Source organism: Saimiri boliviensis, chromosome 21 (assembly GCF_048565385.1).
Source record: "Saimiri boliviensis isolate mSaiBol1 chromosome 21, mSaiBol1.pri, whole genome shotgun sequence".
Classification (NCBI taxonomy): Eukaryota; Metazoa; Chordata; class Mammalia; order Primates; family Cebidae; genus Saimiri; species Saimiri boliviensis.
In genome coordinates, this window is record NC_133469.1 from 9535836 (window position 1) to 9553505 (window position 17670).

Below are 17670 nucleotides of genomic sequence, written 5' to 3' on the forward strand. Positions count from 1 at the left end.
AGTACGAAGCCCCGATCGCCGGGGGCTTAGAAGGCTGAGAGGATTCACGCAGGATCACAGCGTAGCCCTCACCGCCGCCTGTCTCTCCCTCCCCTTGCCCACCGCCCCCCTTCCCCCCCCGCTGACCTTCCCCTCCCGGGCCAACCTCGCCCCTCTCCGCCCCTCCCTGTCCCCTCCCGCAGCAGCCGGAGCCAGCAGCCCTGCGCCTGAGACGGCGCTGCAGCCGCAGGAGTCGGTAGGCGCGGGGGCCGGCGAGGTGGCGCTGCCCCTGCCCGGTCTGCTCTTCGGCGCCCCCGCGCTCCTGGGCCTGGTACTGGTCCTGGCGCTGGTCCTGGTGGGCCTGGTGAGCTGGAGGCGGCGACAGCAGCGGCTTCGCGGGGCGGCCTCGGTTGAAGCCCCCGACGGAGACAAGGCGGGTGAGTTCCGGGTATAAGGGAACCAGTCCGAGCAGGGCGCAGGGGATGGGGTCGCGGGGACGGCCTGGGGGATGATGCATGGCCCCTAGAGGGGGAGAGAAGGGCTTTAAATGGGGGGACATGGATGGAGAGCGGAAGTGTTTGCCCTTCGGCACTCAGACTAGGCACCAAGACATAGTCCTGCACCTGAACCCGTGATTGGAGCCAGGAACAGGTCTGCCCCTGCCAGACCCCAGTGTGAGGAAGAGACAGGTCTGGAGAAGGGGGTCCCTGTCTGAGGGAGGAGTCTGTCCTGCCCTCTCGGAGTCTAAGAAGCTTGGTTCCTGCAGGGTTTGCCAGACTTGAGTCCCAGCTCCCCAACTCCCTGCCCTGCCAGCTCCCCACTGGTCAGGCCTCTGGACTCAGGGTCAGCCATGTGCCACCCCTCCCTGCCCTGCAGTGAGCTTCATTTGATGGAGGACTGCTCCTCCAGAGGAGGCTTCTAGGGAGGGAGGGAAGTCAGTGACCCAGTACTGAGCCTCTATCACCTCGGCCAGCAGCCCCGGAGCCCCTGGACAAGGTCATCATTTTGTCTCCAGGAACCACTGATGCCACAGCTCCTGCCTGGCCGCCTCCTGGGGAAGACCCAGGAACCACCCCACCTGGCCACAGCGTCCCTGTGCCAGCCACAGAGCTGGGCTCCACTGAACTGGTGACCACCAAGACAGCTGGCCCTGAGCATTAATAGCAGAGAGCTGGCAGGAGGTGCCTCCTGGCCTCCCTCCAGACCCCAGCCAGGGGCTTGGAAATCAAATTCAGCTCTTCACTCCAGCATGCAACTGCTTTCTTTCTGGGACCAGGCTAAACCCTGCAGAAGCACAGACAGCACCGACCACAGCATTCAACCAGCATAGACTTTGGTGTGCTTGCTTTTGGCTTCAGACCATACCATCTCTGACAGCCCTTGAAGGTGGTAGCCCAGCTCCTGTGCCTTCGAAAGGCTGGGGCGCTCTGAGTAAGAGACTTCTCTTTTAAAATGGGGATAGCACCATTAAGCCAAACTGAATCTGAAAAAAGACCAAGTGGGAGGATACTTAATTTGTAGTAGTTGGGTGTGGTTTTGTGTTTGCCTCAAAAAAAAAAAAAAAAAAAAAAAAGTCTTGCTCTATTGCCAGGCTGGAGTGCAGTGGTGTGATCTCCGCTCACTGCAACCTCTGACTCCCTGGTTCAAGTGATTCTCCTGCCTCAGCCTCCCAAGTAGCTGGGATTACAGGCATGCACCACCATGCCCAGCTAATTTTTGTATTTTTAATAGAGTTTCACCACGTTGGCCAGGTTGGTCTCAATTTCTGACCTCATGATCCGCCTCAGCCTCCCAAATTGCTGGAATTACAGGCATGAGCAACCACACCTGTTCTTTTTTTTTTTTTTTTTTTTTTTGAGACGGAGTTTCACCCTTGTTACCCAGGCTGGAGTGCAATGGTGCGATCTCGGCTCACCGCAACCTCCGCCTCCTGGGTTCAGGCAATTCTCCTGCCTCAGCCTCCTGAGTAGCTGGGATTACAGGCATGTGCCACCATGCCCAGCTAATGTTTTGTATTTTTAGTAGAGACGGGGTTTCACCGTGTTGACCAGGATGGTCTCGATCTCTCGACCTCGTGATCCACCCGCCTCGGCCTCCCAAAGTGCTGGGATTACAGGCTTGAGCCACCGCGCCTGGCCACTTTTTTTTTTTTTTAAGACAGGGTCTTGCTCTATCACGCAGGATAGAGTGTAGTGATGGGACCCTGGCTCATTGCAGCCTGGGCCCAAGTGATCTTTCTGCTTCAGCTTCCTGAGTAGCTGGGACTACAGGTGTTCCACCTTGCCCAGCTGATTTTTTCTTTTTTTTTTTTTTTTTTTGAGACAGTTTCGCTCTTGTTACCCAGGCTGGAGTGCAATGGCGCGATCTCGGCTCACTGCAACCTCTGCCTCCTGGGTTCAGGCAATTCTCCTGCCTCAGCCTCCTGAGTAGCTGGGATTACAGGCACAAGCCACCATGCCCAGCTAATTTTTTGTATTTTTAGTAGAGATGGGGTTTCACCATGTTGACCAGGATGGTCTCGATCTCTCGACCTCGTGATCCACCCGCCTCGGCCTCCCAAAGTGCTGGGATTACAGGCTTGAGCCACCGCGCCCGGCCCCGATTTTTTTTTTTTTTTTTTTTTTAAGATGGGATCTTGATCTGTTGCCTAGGCCAGTGTCAAGCTCCTGGCCTCAGGCCATCCTCCCCAAAGGGCTAGGATTATAGGCTTGAGCCACCAGGCCTGACCTGTATTTCTTTAATACCTGTCCTCAGAGCCATCCTGCTTTTAAACTGATGCAAATGGCAAAAGTAACCAATTCATGCATTTGCTTGCTTTAAGGTTTAGTACAAGATTTTAAGAAATAACAAAGAAGAAAAGATTGAGGTGGATTTTGCTAATTCTCAGGTAGCTCTATCCCAGGATCAACCCTGAGACTGGCCCAATCTGCCAGAACCTAAGATGCCATTTTGACCCCAGTGGCAGCTTCCAGAGCCACAAGCCTGCACTTGGGAGGAAGTGTGCAGCCTCCAGGGCTGGGCTTCAAACTCGAGCTAAGGAACATGCTGGCAGGCAGCTCTCTTAGGGTCCACTTGGGGTTCCAGCTGCTCCAAGGCACAGCACATTCAGCCATACACAGGGCATGGCCGGGGCCTACAGGAGGCTCCTTCGTGCAGAGGCCAGGGCAGGCCTGTGACCTTGAACCGTGTGGATGTGAGGTCCCTTGAACTCCCTTCTCTCTCTGGCTTGTTCCCCTGAAGCACCGGCCCCCCAGTGCTGGGGTCATTTGGCCAGTCTGTGCCAGCCCCCAGGTCACCTACCGTCACAGTGGAAGCTGCTCCCTCCTCTTACAATGATGTACCTTGTTTTGGGGTCTGGGGACAAGGCCGTCTCTTTCCAGTCCTGGACGACCCTGTGCACAGCCTGCCGCCTCCTGCACAGGGTCAGATCTCCTGACCCAGACTCCGCCCTGGGCAGCTTCCTTCGAACTTGTTGCAGGTTAGCATCTTTGGAAGGGAGCACTGGACTAGGAGTCAGAAGGTGGAGTTCTGGGTACTGTTTCCCTCTGTTGGGCCCTGGGCATGTTCTGTTCCTGCAGCAGTTTTCTGCCTGCCTCTCCTGAGCAGCCACCGGAGTCACCCGTAGACCCCTGCCCCTCCTGTCCCTTGCCAGGCCTCTGGACTCAGTGCTTCCTGTCCCAAGGGCCTGTTGTGTTCCCAGCTCAGAAGACAGTGGCCAGTGGTCACTCACATCCAGGTCTCTGCCTGGCTACTTGCTCCATGAACCCATCTCAGATGCCCCTGCCCCCAGGGAGCCAGGTGACAGGGTGAGGTCAAATGATAAGCAGTAGGTGTGGGAGAGGGCTGGTGGGGTCAGGCCCACATGGACCCAGCTGTCCACTACCCCTCCATCTGAGGCTGGGGGAGTCTGAGCTGCTCCTGGCCACTGTGTCTCCTACCCCATCTTTTCGATACCCCATCTCTCACCCCTTCTCCTGGATACCCCACCTCCCACCCCATCTTCTCCTGGACACCCCATCTCTCCCACATCTTCCTCTGTCCACCCCATTTTTAGCTATATTCGGGGTTAGTTCAGCAGGTGAAAACCAAGTGTGGGTGAAACCCCTCTGGGGCCCAGACATGCAAACCTTAGGGATCTCTCTGTCCCAGCTGGACCCTCTGGCCGATAGGAAGTTTCCCGAGTTCTGTTTTTCCTTCTGAAAAATGAGAGGTTGGGTGTAAAGTTCTCCTCCTGGCCTGTGGCCCCCAGAGAAGAACAGGAAGGAGCCTTAGATAATTCTCACATGGATTTCACAGACAAGGAGACTGAGACCCAGAGCCGTCATATCGATACCTCATTTGCTCTTCATAAGAGCACCTGGAGGAGGGGGGTGGGGTGTTTGTGTTTGTTTTTTTTTTTTTTTTGCATTCCAGGCTGGAGTGCAGTGGTGCGATCTCAGCTCACTGCAACCTCGATCTCTTGACCTTGTGATCTGCCCACCTTGGCTTCCCAAAGTGCTGGGATTACAGGCCTGAGCCACTGCACCTGGCCCCTGCTTTAAAATTTTATGAAAAAATGAAGATATGCATTTTGTAGACAATCTGCAAGTTCTGGATGGGAACCCATGATGTAGTCAGGGAAGAAATGACCCATGTCCAGTAACCAAGCCTGTAGTGTGTGTTTTTCTACATAATTGTAATCATTCTATACATTAAATTCACGTCTTGACCATCATATTGGTATTTGGTAAGTTTCTCTTTAAAGACTTTACAATCACAATAAGCCTTTCAACGTGGTAAGGTTTTCCACCCGGGCACTTGGCCATTTTGGTTTGGCTGTTGAGGCTATGAGTGCCTCCTTCCATCCACATGGGCCTGTGCAGGAGTCTGAGTCCCAGGCACAGTTGTTGCACCAAAGGCCTTGACTTTTTAAGTGGGGACAGAGTCTTGCTCTGTTACTCAGGCTGGAATGCCACCTCTACCTCTTGGGTTCAAGAGATTCTCCTGCCTCAGCCTCCCGAGTAGCTGGGACTACAGGCACAGGCCACCACCCCTAGCTAATTTTTCTATTTTTAAGTAGAGAAGGGGTTTGGCCATGTTGGCCAGGCTGGTCTTAACTCCTGACCTCAGGTGATCCTTGTGCTTTGGCCTCCGAAAGTGCTGGGATTACAGGCATGAGTCACTGCACTGCCTTGACCTTTTTAAAGGTCCCTGTTGGTCCAATTTTTCTCCTGAAAATCTGGACCATTTCACATTCATGAGCAGGGATTATATGGTCCAGTTTGCAGATACGAAAAGGGAGGCCCTGTGAGGTAAAGGAATCTCGCCCAAGATACAACAGGTGGGTGGAGCTGGGCAAACCCTGGGTTCCTGCCCCTGCCCAGCATGCCTGCCCAGCAGGTCATGGGCCCCGACACCCTCCTTGGGAGTGGAGGACTCTGGATGGATGCCAGGCCCCACCTGTTGGTTTCATCACCAAATATTTTCTTCCCGACCAGCCTCTTTTCCGTAAGAGGGATCCCCAGGTAGACTCTGGAAGGACCGTTTTTTTGGGGTGGGAACTGAAGGGAAAAGGCCCCTCCCTGAGCCTGTGTTTCAGGCCAGCTTTTCCTTAAGGAGGGTCCGATTCCAGCTGGGCGCGGTGGCTCAAGCCTGTAATCCCAGCACTTTGGGAGGCTGAGGCGGGTGGATCACGAGGTCAAGAGATCGAGACCATCCTGGTCAACATGGTGAAACCCCGTCTCTACTAAAAATACAAAACATTAGCTGGGCATGATGGCACGTGCCTGTAATCCCAGCTACTCGGGAGGCTGAGGCAGGAGAATTGCCTGAACCCAGGAGGCGGAGGTTGCGGTGAGCCGAGATCGCGCCATTGCACTCCAGCCTGAGTAACAAGAGCGAAACTCCGTCTCAAAAAAAAAAAAAAAAAGGAGGGTCTGATTCCAACCAAGTCCCCAGGGCCCTGGCTGGTGGGGGCACGGCTGGCTTAAGTATCACTTCCTCCTGGGGCTTCCTGCAGGCCCTTTTCACTTCCTGCCTGGCCAGAGGTTGGGGGCTCCGGAAGGGGTTGGAGAGGCCCAGCTGGTGAGGCCAGGGAGAAAGGCCTGATCTCTCACCTTCCTGTCTCAGATGGGACAGCATTATCCCTACAAGCTGGTAGCATCTCCCTGGGTCTCAGTTCTCTGGACCCTCTCCCCATCTGCAAAATGGACTCTTGATCACCCAGCTGTCCTTGGAGATTGAAGAGGTCATGTGATATTTAGGGAGAGGGGCCCCTGCCATGGCCAGGGAACGCTCCCAGCAGGGAGGTGGGAGCAGGCCTGGTCCTGCCCTCATGACCTGGGAGTGGGGAGGAGATGGGGGTGCAGTAGAAACGATTATTGCTGCCCCCAATCTCAGGCAGAGTGAGATGCAATCGTGAGGAAAGACATGCCAGTTCCCTGCCCCTGCGCTTTCCTCCTGGGACTCCGAGGGGTGCTCAGTGGTTGGCGTTGGGCCGGGGAGGGACACTACTGGGGTCCCAGGACCCAGAGGAATCTTGGGCATCTCTCCCCTGCCCTAGGCTTTAGAAAATCTGGGATCCGGGCTCAAATCCAGTGACTTTGGGGTGGGAGAGTCTCTGCGAGACTCCTGCCATCAGCCTGGCCACCACTGGCCCGGGGCTATTTGGTCGGGGGCTGGGGAGGAGAGGTACTGGGCTGAAGGACCCCAAGCCTCAAGGTGGCTAGAAAGGGGTGAGGTCAAGGCCCAGAAGCGAAGAAAACTCGTGGGACCGGATAACTAGTGGGACCAAGGCCTAGGGCACCTACTTTGGGCTCCAGACTTCTGCACTCTTGGGAGTCTGTCCTCACGCACATCCCAAGCCAGGGGGCCCGGAATGCGGTCCACGGACCTGACTCAAGGGCGAGGCTCCGGGGAGGGGGTGCAGGACTCCTCTGCACGAAACTGCGCCCCAGGAACTGGGGGCCTGGCGAGGGCGCACCTGTCCTCATAGACGTGCTGTGGCCTCCGCGGAGCTCGGTCCTCTTGGTTCCCACGCTATGGTCTCGGTGTCCGCTCCAGATTCAGATTCGCACATTCACTTAGGGCTTTGGAGGGTCCTGAAGGGGGAGACCGTGGGGGCGTTCAGGCAGAGAGACTACCTGTGACAGCTGGAGTGCAACTCCCTGAGGCAGGGCGGGATGCGGGTCGGGGAAAGTGTTGGGCGCAATGGGACGGGGAGCTAAGCCCCAGCTTCCAGCCTCAGGAGCCCGGTCGCCCCCACCCTCCCACAGGCAGCTGGAGCCTGAGTCAGAGTTGCCTAACTGAGAAAAAGACAGCCGTGGGCCCTCCCTCCAGACCTCCTCCTGGTACCAGTATTTGTACCAGCAGGGAGCCCAGAGTCCCCAAGAACCTTTGCTTCTTGGATAACTCCATCACTGAACAAACAGAAGTGAAATTAGCTTAGGAATGAAGCCTTGGAGGCTTGTGGGTAGCATCCGCGGTCACAGTCTTCTCAGCCTGGCTTCAGTGAATGCTCCCACAAAGCCGCATGTACCTGGCTGTTTCCTGTCTGGGGTCCACCGCTTCTCCCTGAAACCCTGTGGAAATGCCGCCAGCCCATCTTGCAGACGACAAAACTGAGGTCTGGAAAGGTTGAATGGACCTGTAGAGTGGGAATTCCAACCCGGTCAGCCTGGCTCCAAAGTAAAGGATTAAAAGCTGGGTGCAATGGCTAGCACCTGTAATCCCAGCACTTTGGGAGGCCTAAACGGCTGATCACTTGAGGTCAGGAGTTGGAAACCAGCCCTGCCAACATGGTGAAACCCCGTCTCTACTAAAAATACAAAAATTAACCAGGCATGATGGCTCACACCTGTAATCCCAGAACTTTGGGATGTCGAGGCAGGCGAATCACCTGAGGTCAGGAGTTCCCTACCACTATGGTGAAACCCTGTCTCTACTAAAATATGGAAATTAGCTGGGTGTGGTGGCAGGCACCTGTAATCCCAGCTACTCGGGAAGTTGAGGCAGGAGAATCTCGAACCCGGAAAGAGGAGATTGCAGGGAGCCCAGATCGTGCCATTGCACTCCAGCCTGGGTGATAGAGTGAGCCTCCATCTCAAAACAATAAAATAAAATAAATAATACGTAAAAGCTCTGGCCATGTGGGGCTGGAAACGGCATTCAAGGAAGAGAGGGCAGCCTGTGTGTCCAGGCAGGGGGCAAGTGTGCCTGGGTCAGGCGTTGGTGAGGACCCTGTCAAGGGGTAGGAGTGCTTCCCGGGTGTGCTGAACTGGCCAGAATGGGGATTCAGGGCCAGAGTGCAGCGCAGGTTCCAGGCCAAACCCTGCCCTTCCTGGCTGTGTGTTGGTCACAGCAAGTCACTTCCCCTCTCTGTCTTGAGTTTCTCTCTAGGAAATCCCAAACCTCCTTTCTCAGGACTCAACAGAGCTGGCAGACTGGGCACTACCGAGACCAGCTCGGCCATAGAGACCCCCATCCAGGCGGTGCCGAAGGCATTAAGAAACAGACACCCAGACAGAACAGCAAAGTGGGACTATCCAGGGGCCAACAGCCTTCCATGCTGAGAGCCTCAGAAGCTGACAGCCTTCCGTGCTGAGAGCCTCAAGCAGCTGCTGACCCAGGTATTTATTCTCTCTGAACAGGTGATCATTATTAACCAACAGGTGTTCTGTGTTTTCTCATAGACCCAAGATAAACTAGGTAGACAGCTGATGCCTGTTTATCACTGATCAAGGAGAAAGTAGAAAGTGTTCTCCACGAGGGAGCCACGGGGGCGGGTCACATATCCCGTGCTGAAAGAATTGTTTTCACTGGTGTATGATATACATACCCCGCTTTGCTACTTTAGAATGCCACAAGCAGTTTGCCATTTGAGAGGGCCAACAGATATTCCTTGCCATTGTTCTCAGCAAACAATATAATTTATCATACACGTTAGGACTTGTCCCAAGAGGTCACCCACCATCTAAAATGAGGACACTGATTCCCAGCACAGGATGTTCATCTTGTCCACACTTCTAAGGGCCCCCAGCCTTCCACAGCCAGAACTGGGCACCAGGTGAGGGCTCAACATGGAGGAAGGCTGTGTGCACACAGGAGCATGTATGCTGACACATGTGTGCACACACATGCCCCCTGTGCAGGGAGGGCCCTCATAGTCATGCTAGCCGCAGACATGCACACTCTTGCTTTCACTCAAGCATGCTCAGACACCCGCACACTGGAGCTGCCAGCACTGGGAGCTGGGGGCGGGGCGGGTGCCCTTCAGGAGCAGGGACTCGGCTCCTCTGCCCGCCCCGCGGGGCTCGCTGCAGATGCCAGGGGTTATTTTAAGCCTGGATCAATGGATGAGTTTTGGTGACACAGGCTTGGTGGTAGTGGAGGGGGCGGGCAGAAGAGATAAGGGGTGGGTGCCCTGGAGCCTTGATGTGGTGAGAGACCATGGGGTCCAGGGCAAAGGGGTCACTCCTCGGCTGGGCTGCTCCATCTCCATATCCCCTCACGAGGCACATAGCCAGGCACCTGGGGCAGTGTCAGCTGAATGGGCAATCAGATCCCAGGACTCAGCCAGTCAGGGTCATCTGGGCTCTGTGTCCGCAGTTGCCCTCTCCTGCTGCCCTCACTCCCTGCGGCCAGGTGTTCCCATAGAGAGGAGAGGGTATTCAGTGCCTGGCACAGACTCAGTAGTTGTGGGTACCTATGGCTGCTGGCTGACCACTGAATGGAATTGAGATGGGGAGGAAGCTATGTGTGCATGTGCCTGTGTGTGTGTTTGGGGGGTACACATTGGGGGTTGCACATCAGTCCCTGGGAGGGGCTGTAATCCACTTTCTTCATTGGACAAGTGACTGTCACTATGTATATGTATTTGAAGGCCTGATGGGGTCAACATGAGGAAAACACCCAGTGCCAGGACAGTGGGGGCAGGAGGGGGCCCAGGAAGGGAGAGCATTGGGACACTTGCTCTGACCCAGCAGGGTCACCCTAACTTGGAAGAGGCCCCAGTTCCAAGGGGGCAGAGAAAACTTCTTTCAACTGAGTGCCCAGCAATGGGTGGGAAAGTTGGGAGAAGTGGCCACCCTCAGAGCCACTGAGGCCTCCAGGGCAGAGGGCGGTGGGGACTTAAATACCAGCAGTGCGGGCTGTGCCACAGATTCCATTTCTAGCAGTGCCAAGGAAGCAGGAAAGGATGCTCCAGAAAGGAGAGCTCTGAAGCTCTGAGAAGAATCACAAACAAAAAGTTTAAGGATGGCAAAAAGTAAACTACAAACCAGTTACAAGCCAGCATGGAAAGTGTGACATATTTTATTGTGGTTGTCTCTGGTGATGGGATTAAAGCAATTTCATTTAATTCCTTTGTTCATCTGTGTTTTCTTCTAAACTCGTAATAAGACATTCTTTAATGAGGGTGAGGTCTTCAGGGCTGGATGGGAAGTGTGTGTATGTGTGTGTGTAGGTGTGTGAGCAGGCTGTCTTTGGCCAAGGCACAGGGAGAAGCTGTGCAGGGGGTAGGGTGGGGGTGGGGTGGGGAAGTCACCTCCTCTTCCTGTCTGAACCCACTAATACCTGAAATCAGCCTGACAGGCCCTCATGTCAGGCAACAGACTTGATCCTCCTTAAAATGTAAATCCTTCCTCTTCTCCTCCTCCACCTCCTCCACTTTTCATAAGCTCTTCCCAGTTGCTGAGTGAAGGACAGATGGAAAGGGGTCCAGGAGGGACCCTAGGGAGTCCCACTGCTTCATCTCACAGAAACTAGACGCTGGAGCCCTTTCGTTCAGTTATTCATTCAGCAAATGCTGGCAGGGGCCTGAGCTGTGCTGCACACTGGGTGAATTGCATGTCCAGTCCTGGCCCTCCTGCTGTTTCCATCTGGATAGGGGGAAGTCCCATATCGACCCCTACCTCCTGGAAGGGGCAGATTATGAGTGTGCCCTCCAGGAAGAGTTTTTGATGTTAAGATGAGCTACTGAGGCAGGGAGAAGCCAGGCACAGCGGCACCACCACATTCTCCAGTTCCGCTCAACTCGGAAAACACCACTGGGCCGTGCTGGGACCAGGTCCGAGCTCCTTACAGCCCCCACACCCTTACCCTCGGTTTGTGAAAGGACCTGCGGTTCGCGCAGTGCAGAGGTCTTCCTCTTCCAGGCCTTCCGTTTCCAGGGTCGAGGAGAACCCAATCTCCCCCTCCACACACCTGGGGAAGAAGCAGATCGCGGGAATGCATCAGTCTGGCTGTGCCGGTCGACGAGGGGATGGAGACATCCCGGGACCCCAGCCCAGCGTTCGGGAGGTTCTGGAACTGAACTCGCGCCCTGGGATAAATCCTTGGCCCTCTGAAGCGGCGCTGCCAGCAGGACAGATGGGAAAACCGAGGCGTCGAGAGAGGCAGGGGTCCTCCTCATGTTATGCTCAGAAGGAATAGAGGGGACAGGAGGAGGTGGGAGGGTGGCTCTGCCCGTCCCGGGGCAATTCCGGGCTGCTTTGACCTCTGCGCCTCGGTCCCCGCACCTGTAAGACAGGGACGCTCCAGTCGCGGGCCCTAGAGTAGATCCTCGTTGAGCGCCCAGTTCAGAGGAATGTTTCTGGGCAGCCTTTGGGGAGGGTCCCCCGTGGGGCGCCCCGGCTGCGCGGTCCCTGCTGCCCCCTCTCGCCTCTCGCGGCGGCCGCGCTCCTCCCCGGGCTCTGCCTCCCTCCCGCCCTCCCTCCTCTCTCCTTCCCCCGCCCGCCCGAGCCCGCGCGGAGCGGGAGCCGGAGCCGGAGCAGGAGCCAGAGTGCGGGCTGCACCGAGCGGGCGGCAGGAAGGCAGCGGAGTCTGGCGGCCCGTGGCCCCTGCTAGGGTCAAGACACGCACACCTACTGGGCCGGAAAGAAGCCGGGGACCGCGCGCGGGCGAGGACCTGCTGTCCGGCCCGGGAGAGATCCCAGGACGCGGACCGGGCAGCTCGGGTCCGAGGTGAGCCCTGGCGGAGGACGCGCCCACCGGGGGTGCGGCTTCGGAGCTCTAGAGCCAGCCCTCCCGGGGCTGGGGTCCCCAGAGGAGGCCGACGGCCGAGGCGGCGTGCGTCGGGAGCCAGTGCGATCCCTGCGGGAGCGGGGCCGAGCCGGAGGGAGCTGCAGCGCCCGGCCATGCACCGGGCGCAGTAGCAAGAGGCGCGGGCCCGATGGCGCGGGCCGGAGCGCGGGGACTGCTCGGCGTCCGCCGTCCACCCAGGCTCCGGCTTGCGCTCGCGCTTCGGCTAGCGTTGCTGCTGGCGCGGCCGCCGTCGGGTCGCGCGGGGACCCCCGAGGCGCAGGGGCCCGCGGCGCCCGGCACCACAGCCCCGGCGGGGGGCGACCGCTGCCGGGGCTATTACGACGTGATGGGCCAATGGGACCCGCCCTTCAACTGCAGCTCGGGCGCCTACAGCTTCTGCTGCGGCACGTGCGGCTACCGTTTCTGCTGCCACGACGGGCCGCGGCGCCTCGATCAGAGCCGCTGCTCCAACTACGACACGCCAGCCTGGGTCCAGACCGGCCGACCGCCCGCCCGTGCCCGCGACACCGCGGCGCCCCGGGATCCGGGCCGCGAGCGCAGCCACACTGCCGTCTACGCGGTGTGCGGTGTCGCCGCGCTGCTGGTGCTGGCCGGCATCGGGGCGCGCCTGGGCCTGGAGAGGGCGCACAACCCGCGCGCACGACGCACGGTAACCAGGTGAGCGCGCGCCGCCGGGGACCACCCCCCGCCCGCTCCTCGGACTGCTCTCCCTGCCTGCTAGTTCTCCCAGTAGGCCCCTCCTCTGTTTTTTTTCTGTCTCCCCACCCCCCACCCCCACTTCATCAGCGAGACACCTGACACTGCCCTGACTCCCCTTGACCTTCCGCCTGTGCTGGGCGCTGCATCGCCTTCCCTCGCTCTAGCATCTTCTGGAGGGGGTGGGGGGCTGGGTAGCTTTGGACAGAGGGCACGGGGTCACCGTCCATGGGGCCACGGGACAGGAGGGAGACCGGGCTGATGTAGTATTGGGTGTCTTGGGCACAGGGAAGGGAAGGGGCCCTTGGCTCTGTGTTTGTTTGCTCCTCTCCTGCTTCTCCCCACTCTTCCCTCCCCTCTTCCTGCCCACCTCCTGCCTCTCCCCTGCCCCCGTAGCTGTGACTCAGGGCTGCCCTTCCCTCCTTGGGTTTCAGAGGCCTACCCCTACTCACCCCATGCCACAGCTTCAGGTGAAGGTCAGGGCTCCCTTTCCTTAGAAGAAGGACTCTGGAAGGCCGGGTGCAGTGGCTCATGCCTGTAATCCCAGCACTTTGAGGGGCCGAGGCGGGTGGATCACAAGGTCAAGAGATCGAGACCATCCTGGTCAACATGGTGAAACCCCATCTCTACTAAAAATACAAAAAATTAGTTGGGCATGGTGGTGTGTGCCTGTAATCCCAGCTACTCAGGAGGCTGCGGCAGGAGAATTGCCTGAACCAGGAGGTGGAGGTTGCGGTGAGCCGAGATGGTGCCATTGCACTCCAGCCTGGGTAACAAGAGCGAAACTCTGTCTCAAAAAAAAAAAGAAGAAGGACTCTGGAACACAGTCGTGTGTTGCTGAGGCCAGGACAGGTGCTTGCTGCATTCAGAGCTTGGTGTGAAGTGGGCTGCAGGGTCTAGGTCCCCTTTCTCGGTTGGAATAAGGACTCTGGGACTCTATGTGTCTGGATCCTGGAACTCTCACCCACATGCCTCAGGTGGCACTCATATGCCCCCAGCAACCCTCATGCCCTGGATCCTGTACCTTCCTCATCCACCTGGTCCCAGCACCCTATGGGCCTGTGAGCTGCTGACACTGCATGTGACAGGCTGGTATTTAGAAGTGACCACAGAGAAGCCCCCATGCCCTAGTGGGACAGATGTGGACACTTCCCCCTCCTGGGCCTCAGAGGCAGGGCCTGAGGGCTTCCTTGGCACTCCAGCACCCCTCACTCCTGAAACCATGTAGCCCACTTTCTCCCAGGGAGCTGTAGGGTGGAGCTTGGGCTGGCACCCTGGCCTCCACCCTCAGCTCCTGCACCGCCTCCAGGAGGTGGAGCCTCCTGGCTTGGCTTCTGGATACCGCAGGGGTAGGGACTGAGTTGCCCAAATTTGGGGGTCCCTCATGCTGCGTGAGGATAGCATGAAGGAGGCCCAGGTGTGTCTTTGACAGGGGCAGGGCAAAAGGACCTGAAGGCCATGAGGAGTAGCTGTGGCAGCCCAGCTGACATGTTCACCCCAAACTCCCTGTGCCTGCTGGGGAAGGGGCAGCAGGTTTGGTGATGCCTCAGGAAGGCTGCACCCACCCCTGCTGTGTTGCGTGGCCTAGACCAGTCCCTTCTTTCTGGGCTTCAGGCTCCCATGGACCCTGACTCCCTTTTCTCTGCTGGAGAGACCTGGAACAGGGCTTGGGCTCGTGTGTGGGTGTGTCCTGAGTCCCTGCCCTCCTCACAAGTCTCACCCTTAATTCTGCTGTGCTGGGGCTTTGAAGGCGAGGGAAGGCTTCTCAGAGGGCTTGGGGCGGGCATCCAGAGACAGTTTGTGCAAAGGCCCAGAGGCTTGGCAATTACTCAGTTGTCAGGGAGAGAGGAGCTGGCAGTGCTTGCCCGGAGATGAGGCCACAGAGGTGAGCCTCTGGGCAGTGGGCAGGGCAGGAAGGGCAGTCCAGGCAGGTACTAGGATGCTTTCAGACCCTGTCACCAAACCTGAAGACAAACCTTGGCCATCCCCAGTGTCCTGACTCCTGAATGCCCTTCACGAATCAGCCTTTTGAGGCCCCAGCCCCAGAAGGAGGGTCAGGTTGAGTAGGAGAGAATCATGCATTCTGGGTTCTGAGGGCAGCTGGGCTGCACAGACACTGTTACATCACAGCTGGGTGGGGGCTGGGTGTTGGGTCCAGGGAGGTGGCTGCCCAAGGTCACACAGCTTGTGGGTCCTGGGCTGCGACGGAAGTCTCCCAGCATCTTCTTACCTTCATCCATCTGTCCTTCTTGCCCGTGTTGGCAGCTTCATCCCAGGTCCCAGCAGAAGCCGCAGCTGCAGGGGCATTTGGGCAGGCAGGTAAATAAGGCTTCCTGCGAGGGGTAAAGTGGCTCACACCTGTAATCCCAGCACTTTGGGAGGCCGAGACAGGCAGAGTTTGAGACCAGCCTGGCCAACATGGTGAAATCTCATCTCTACTAAAAATACAAAAATTAGCTGGGTGTGGTGGTGGGCACCTTGAACCCAGCAGGTGAAGGTTGTAGTGAGCAGAGATGGCGCCATTGCACTCTAGCCTGGGCAACAGAGCAAGACTCAGTTTCAATAAAGAAAGAAAGAAAGAAAGAAAGAAAGAAAGAAAGAAAGAAAGAAAGAAAGAAAGAAAGAAAGAAAGGATTCCTGGAGGAGGCCGCTGGTGGAGTCTGAAGAATGAGTAGCAGTTTTATGGGACGAGGGGCAGGAAAGCAGAGAAAGTTGCATTGGGAGAGGAGGCTCAACCAAGGAGGGTCCCAGAGAGTGGGCTCCAGGGAGGGGTGGGAAGGGGAGCCCCGTGAGAGTTTCCTCGTCTGCTCTGGGAAGCAGCTGTGTTGGGGCCACATGTGAGGCTGGCAGGTAGCTTGTGTGTGAGTTCGAGCACCAGAGAGGACGGCCTGGAGAGGCTGAGAGAACTGCCCAGGGCCACAGGGTGAGGCGGTGGTGGCCCGGGCAGGTCCTTGATGAGGTGGGAAGCAAAAAGGTCCACCCCTGACCGCTCTGTCCCTGCAGGACGCTGACGGAGCTTCTGAAGCAGCCAGGCCCGCAGGAGCCATTACCTCCCACCCTGGGCCTGCCTCTGGGTGGCTGTGTCCAGGTGCAGATGGGGGACGGCCTCCCTCAGGGCTCCCCCCACAACAGCGCAGGTGAGTCGGTGGCGGGCGGGCCTGAGAGGCAGAGGCGGGGGGGTCCCTCGGCTGGGGTGTGGAGGCTTCCCCAGTGGAAATGAGCCGCTGCCTCTGCGGGTGTGAGGGGCCCGACCGGCCAGCCAGCTTCACAGGGTGGAGAGGGACCCCTCCTGGGTCCTGCGGCCTCGAGTCTGGGGGGCTGTGCTGTGTGAGGAAGGTTCCAGATGCAGGATTTGCTGGCTGGGGCTGTGGTCTGAGGCTCGGGCTCCGGAGCCTCCCCCTGGGTCTCTCAAGAGCAGGCAGGCTTGGCAGCCCCTACGCCCCGTCTGGGTTCTGTTCCTCAGACATCCCCCATCTCGGCGGGAGCAGGTCCCAGGACTCCACGCCTGGCTCGAGCGTCGCCTCCAGGCGAACCGTTCACGAGGGTGGCACCCCCCGGGCTGGCTGCCGCCGCCGCTGCGCGTGATTTGGAGCCAGGTCCTGTTCCAGGCGCTGGAGGCTGCCGCGAACACAGGCTCGGCTCGCAGCCGCGCCCGGAGGACGGTCCCCCAGGTTCTCACCGAACAGCCTCGGGGAGAGGGCTGCGGAGAGGTGACAGCGCGGACGCAGTGATCCGGGGCATCGGGCCGAGCCGCGTCCCACTCCCCGCTGCAGACAAGAAGCACCTCAACAACGCGCCCCTGGGGTCGGCCGGCCCGGGGCCCCCGCGCGGCCCGCGGCTGCAAGTCGGCCGCAGCCTGACGCTGCAGCCCGACTACGGCAAGTACGCCACATTTAAGGCCGCAACGCTCAAGGCCTCAGGTGAGTGCGGGGTGCGGGCGGCGCGAGGGAAGCCGGGGTCGCGGGCTCCGGGACTGCGAGGCGCGGCTCCCAGTCTCCCGGCGCCAAGTTCTCAGTCCCGCGCGCCCGCCGCTCGGCCAATCGGCTCCCGCGCCCCGGCCGGCCCCGCCTCCCGCCCGCCTTGGCCCCGCCCCCTACCGGGACCCCTCGTCGCGTCCGGAGCTTCAGGCGCCGAGCTCCCCGCGAGGCGCGGCTTGACCCTTCCTTGCCCTCTGCTTGCAGAGGCCGCCCCGCGGGACTTCTGCCAGCGTTTCCCCGTCTCCCAGCGGTCCCCGCGGCCCCCCCCGGACTTGCCTGCGCCGCGGGACGCCTGCCCCTGGGCCCCGCCGGGCTACGCGCCCCCTGCCGTGCCGGGTCCCTATGCCGCCTGGACCGCCGGTCGCCCGGTCCGACCTGCCCCGCTCGGCCACCTGGCGGCTCAGGCCTTCCAGGTACCCCGGCGGTCCGGCCATGCAGCCCGGCGCCAGTTCAGCGCGGAGAAAATGCCCTCGGCCTTCAGCCCGCAGCCCCTCGGCCTTTACCGCAGCGCGGGCCGCGGGTCTCGGTACCTAAGGACCAACAGCAAGACCGAGGTTACCGTGTGAAGCGGGGCCGCGGTCCCCTCGAGGCGTCATGGGCTGGGGCCCTCGTCTGTCCGTCGGAGCCCCAGGCCACAGAGAGAGGAGCACCGGCCCGGAAGGCCAGCTCTTCCGTCTGCCTCAAGGGCACTGGGGTCTTGGAGCCCGCAGGCCGCGGGTTGGTCTTGTAAATAAGCCCTTTTATGTGGTTCCCGCTCCTGAGAATAAAGAGGCCCCAGCGTGGATGCGAGGCAGCATTGGTCATTGACTGGACAGACGGCAGTGCAGGCCTCAGAGGGCACAGCGTGTGCAAGGGTGGAGGACTGCTCCAGTGCACTGGCCACAGCCAGGGAGCAATGGCTGGAGAGGGTGGTCAGGGTTGAATGTCAGGGTTAATGCCCACGCCAGTGGGAGCCCTGGGAGAGGGGATGGTTAGACTTCTGCCACTGCAGCTTGAG

The 17670-nt window shown here is 58.9% G+C and overlaps 2 protein-coding genes across 5 annotated transcripts in view; both read left to right on the forward strand.

The window, feature by feature from the left end:
• Positions 1-10427, forward strand: part of TNFRSF13C (TNF receptor superfamily member 13C) — an 11275-nt gene extending 848 nt beyond the window's left edge. Inside the window, exons 2-4 of one of the 3 annotated variants that reach the window (XR_012515525.1) lie at positions 183-416; positions 956-8585; positions 10131-10427. Coding sequence is in view for 2 of the 3 variants with exons in the window: in XM_074391273.1 (XP_074247374.1) it covers positions 183-416; positions 956-1140 (419 nt within the window). In the remaining variant the exon portion in view is untranslated. Of the gene's footprint in view, positions 1-182; positions 417-955 lie in introns of all 3 variants that reach the window. The other 2 variants (XM_074391273.1, XM_074391274.1) reach the window with 2 other exon arrangements.
• A 1280-nt stretch (positions 10428-11707) lies between these two features.
• On the forward strand, positions 11708-17457 carry SHISA8 (shisa family member 8). Of its 2 annotated transcripts, none has more exons than XM_039463318.2 (4): positions 11708-12657; positions 15700-15833; positions 16185-16616; positions 16878-17457. In XM_039463318.2, the coding sequence occupies exons 1-4, from the start codon at positions 12128-12130 to the stop codon at positions 17237-17239; spliced, it is 1458 nt and encodes a 485-aa protein (XP_039319252.1). In that variant the 5' UTR covers positions 11708-12127; the 3' UTR covers positions 17240-17457. The 2 variants fall into 2 exon arrangements, with proteins under 2 accessions (XP_039319252.1, XP_039319253.1); XM_039463319.2 differs by having other exon boundaries at positions 16305-16616.
• Positions 17458-17670: the final 213 nt, after the last annotated feature.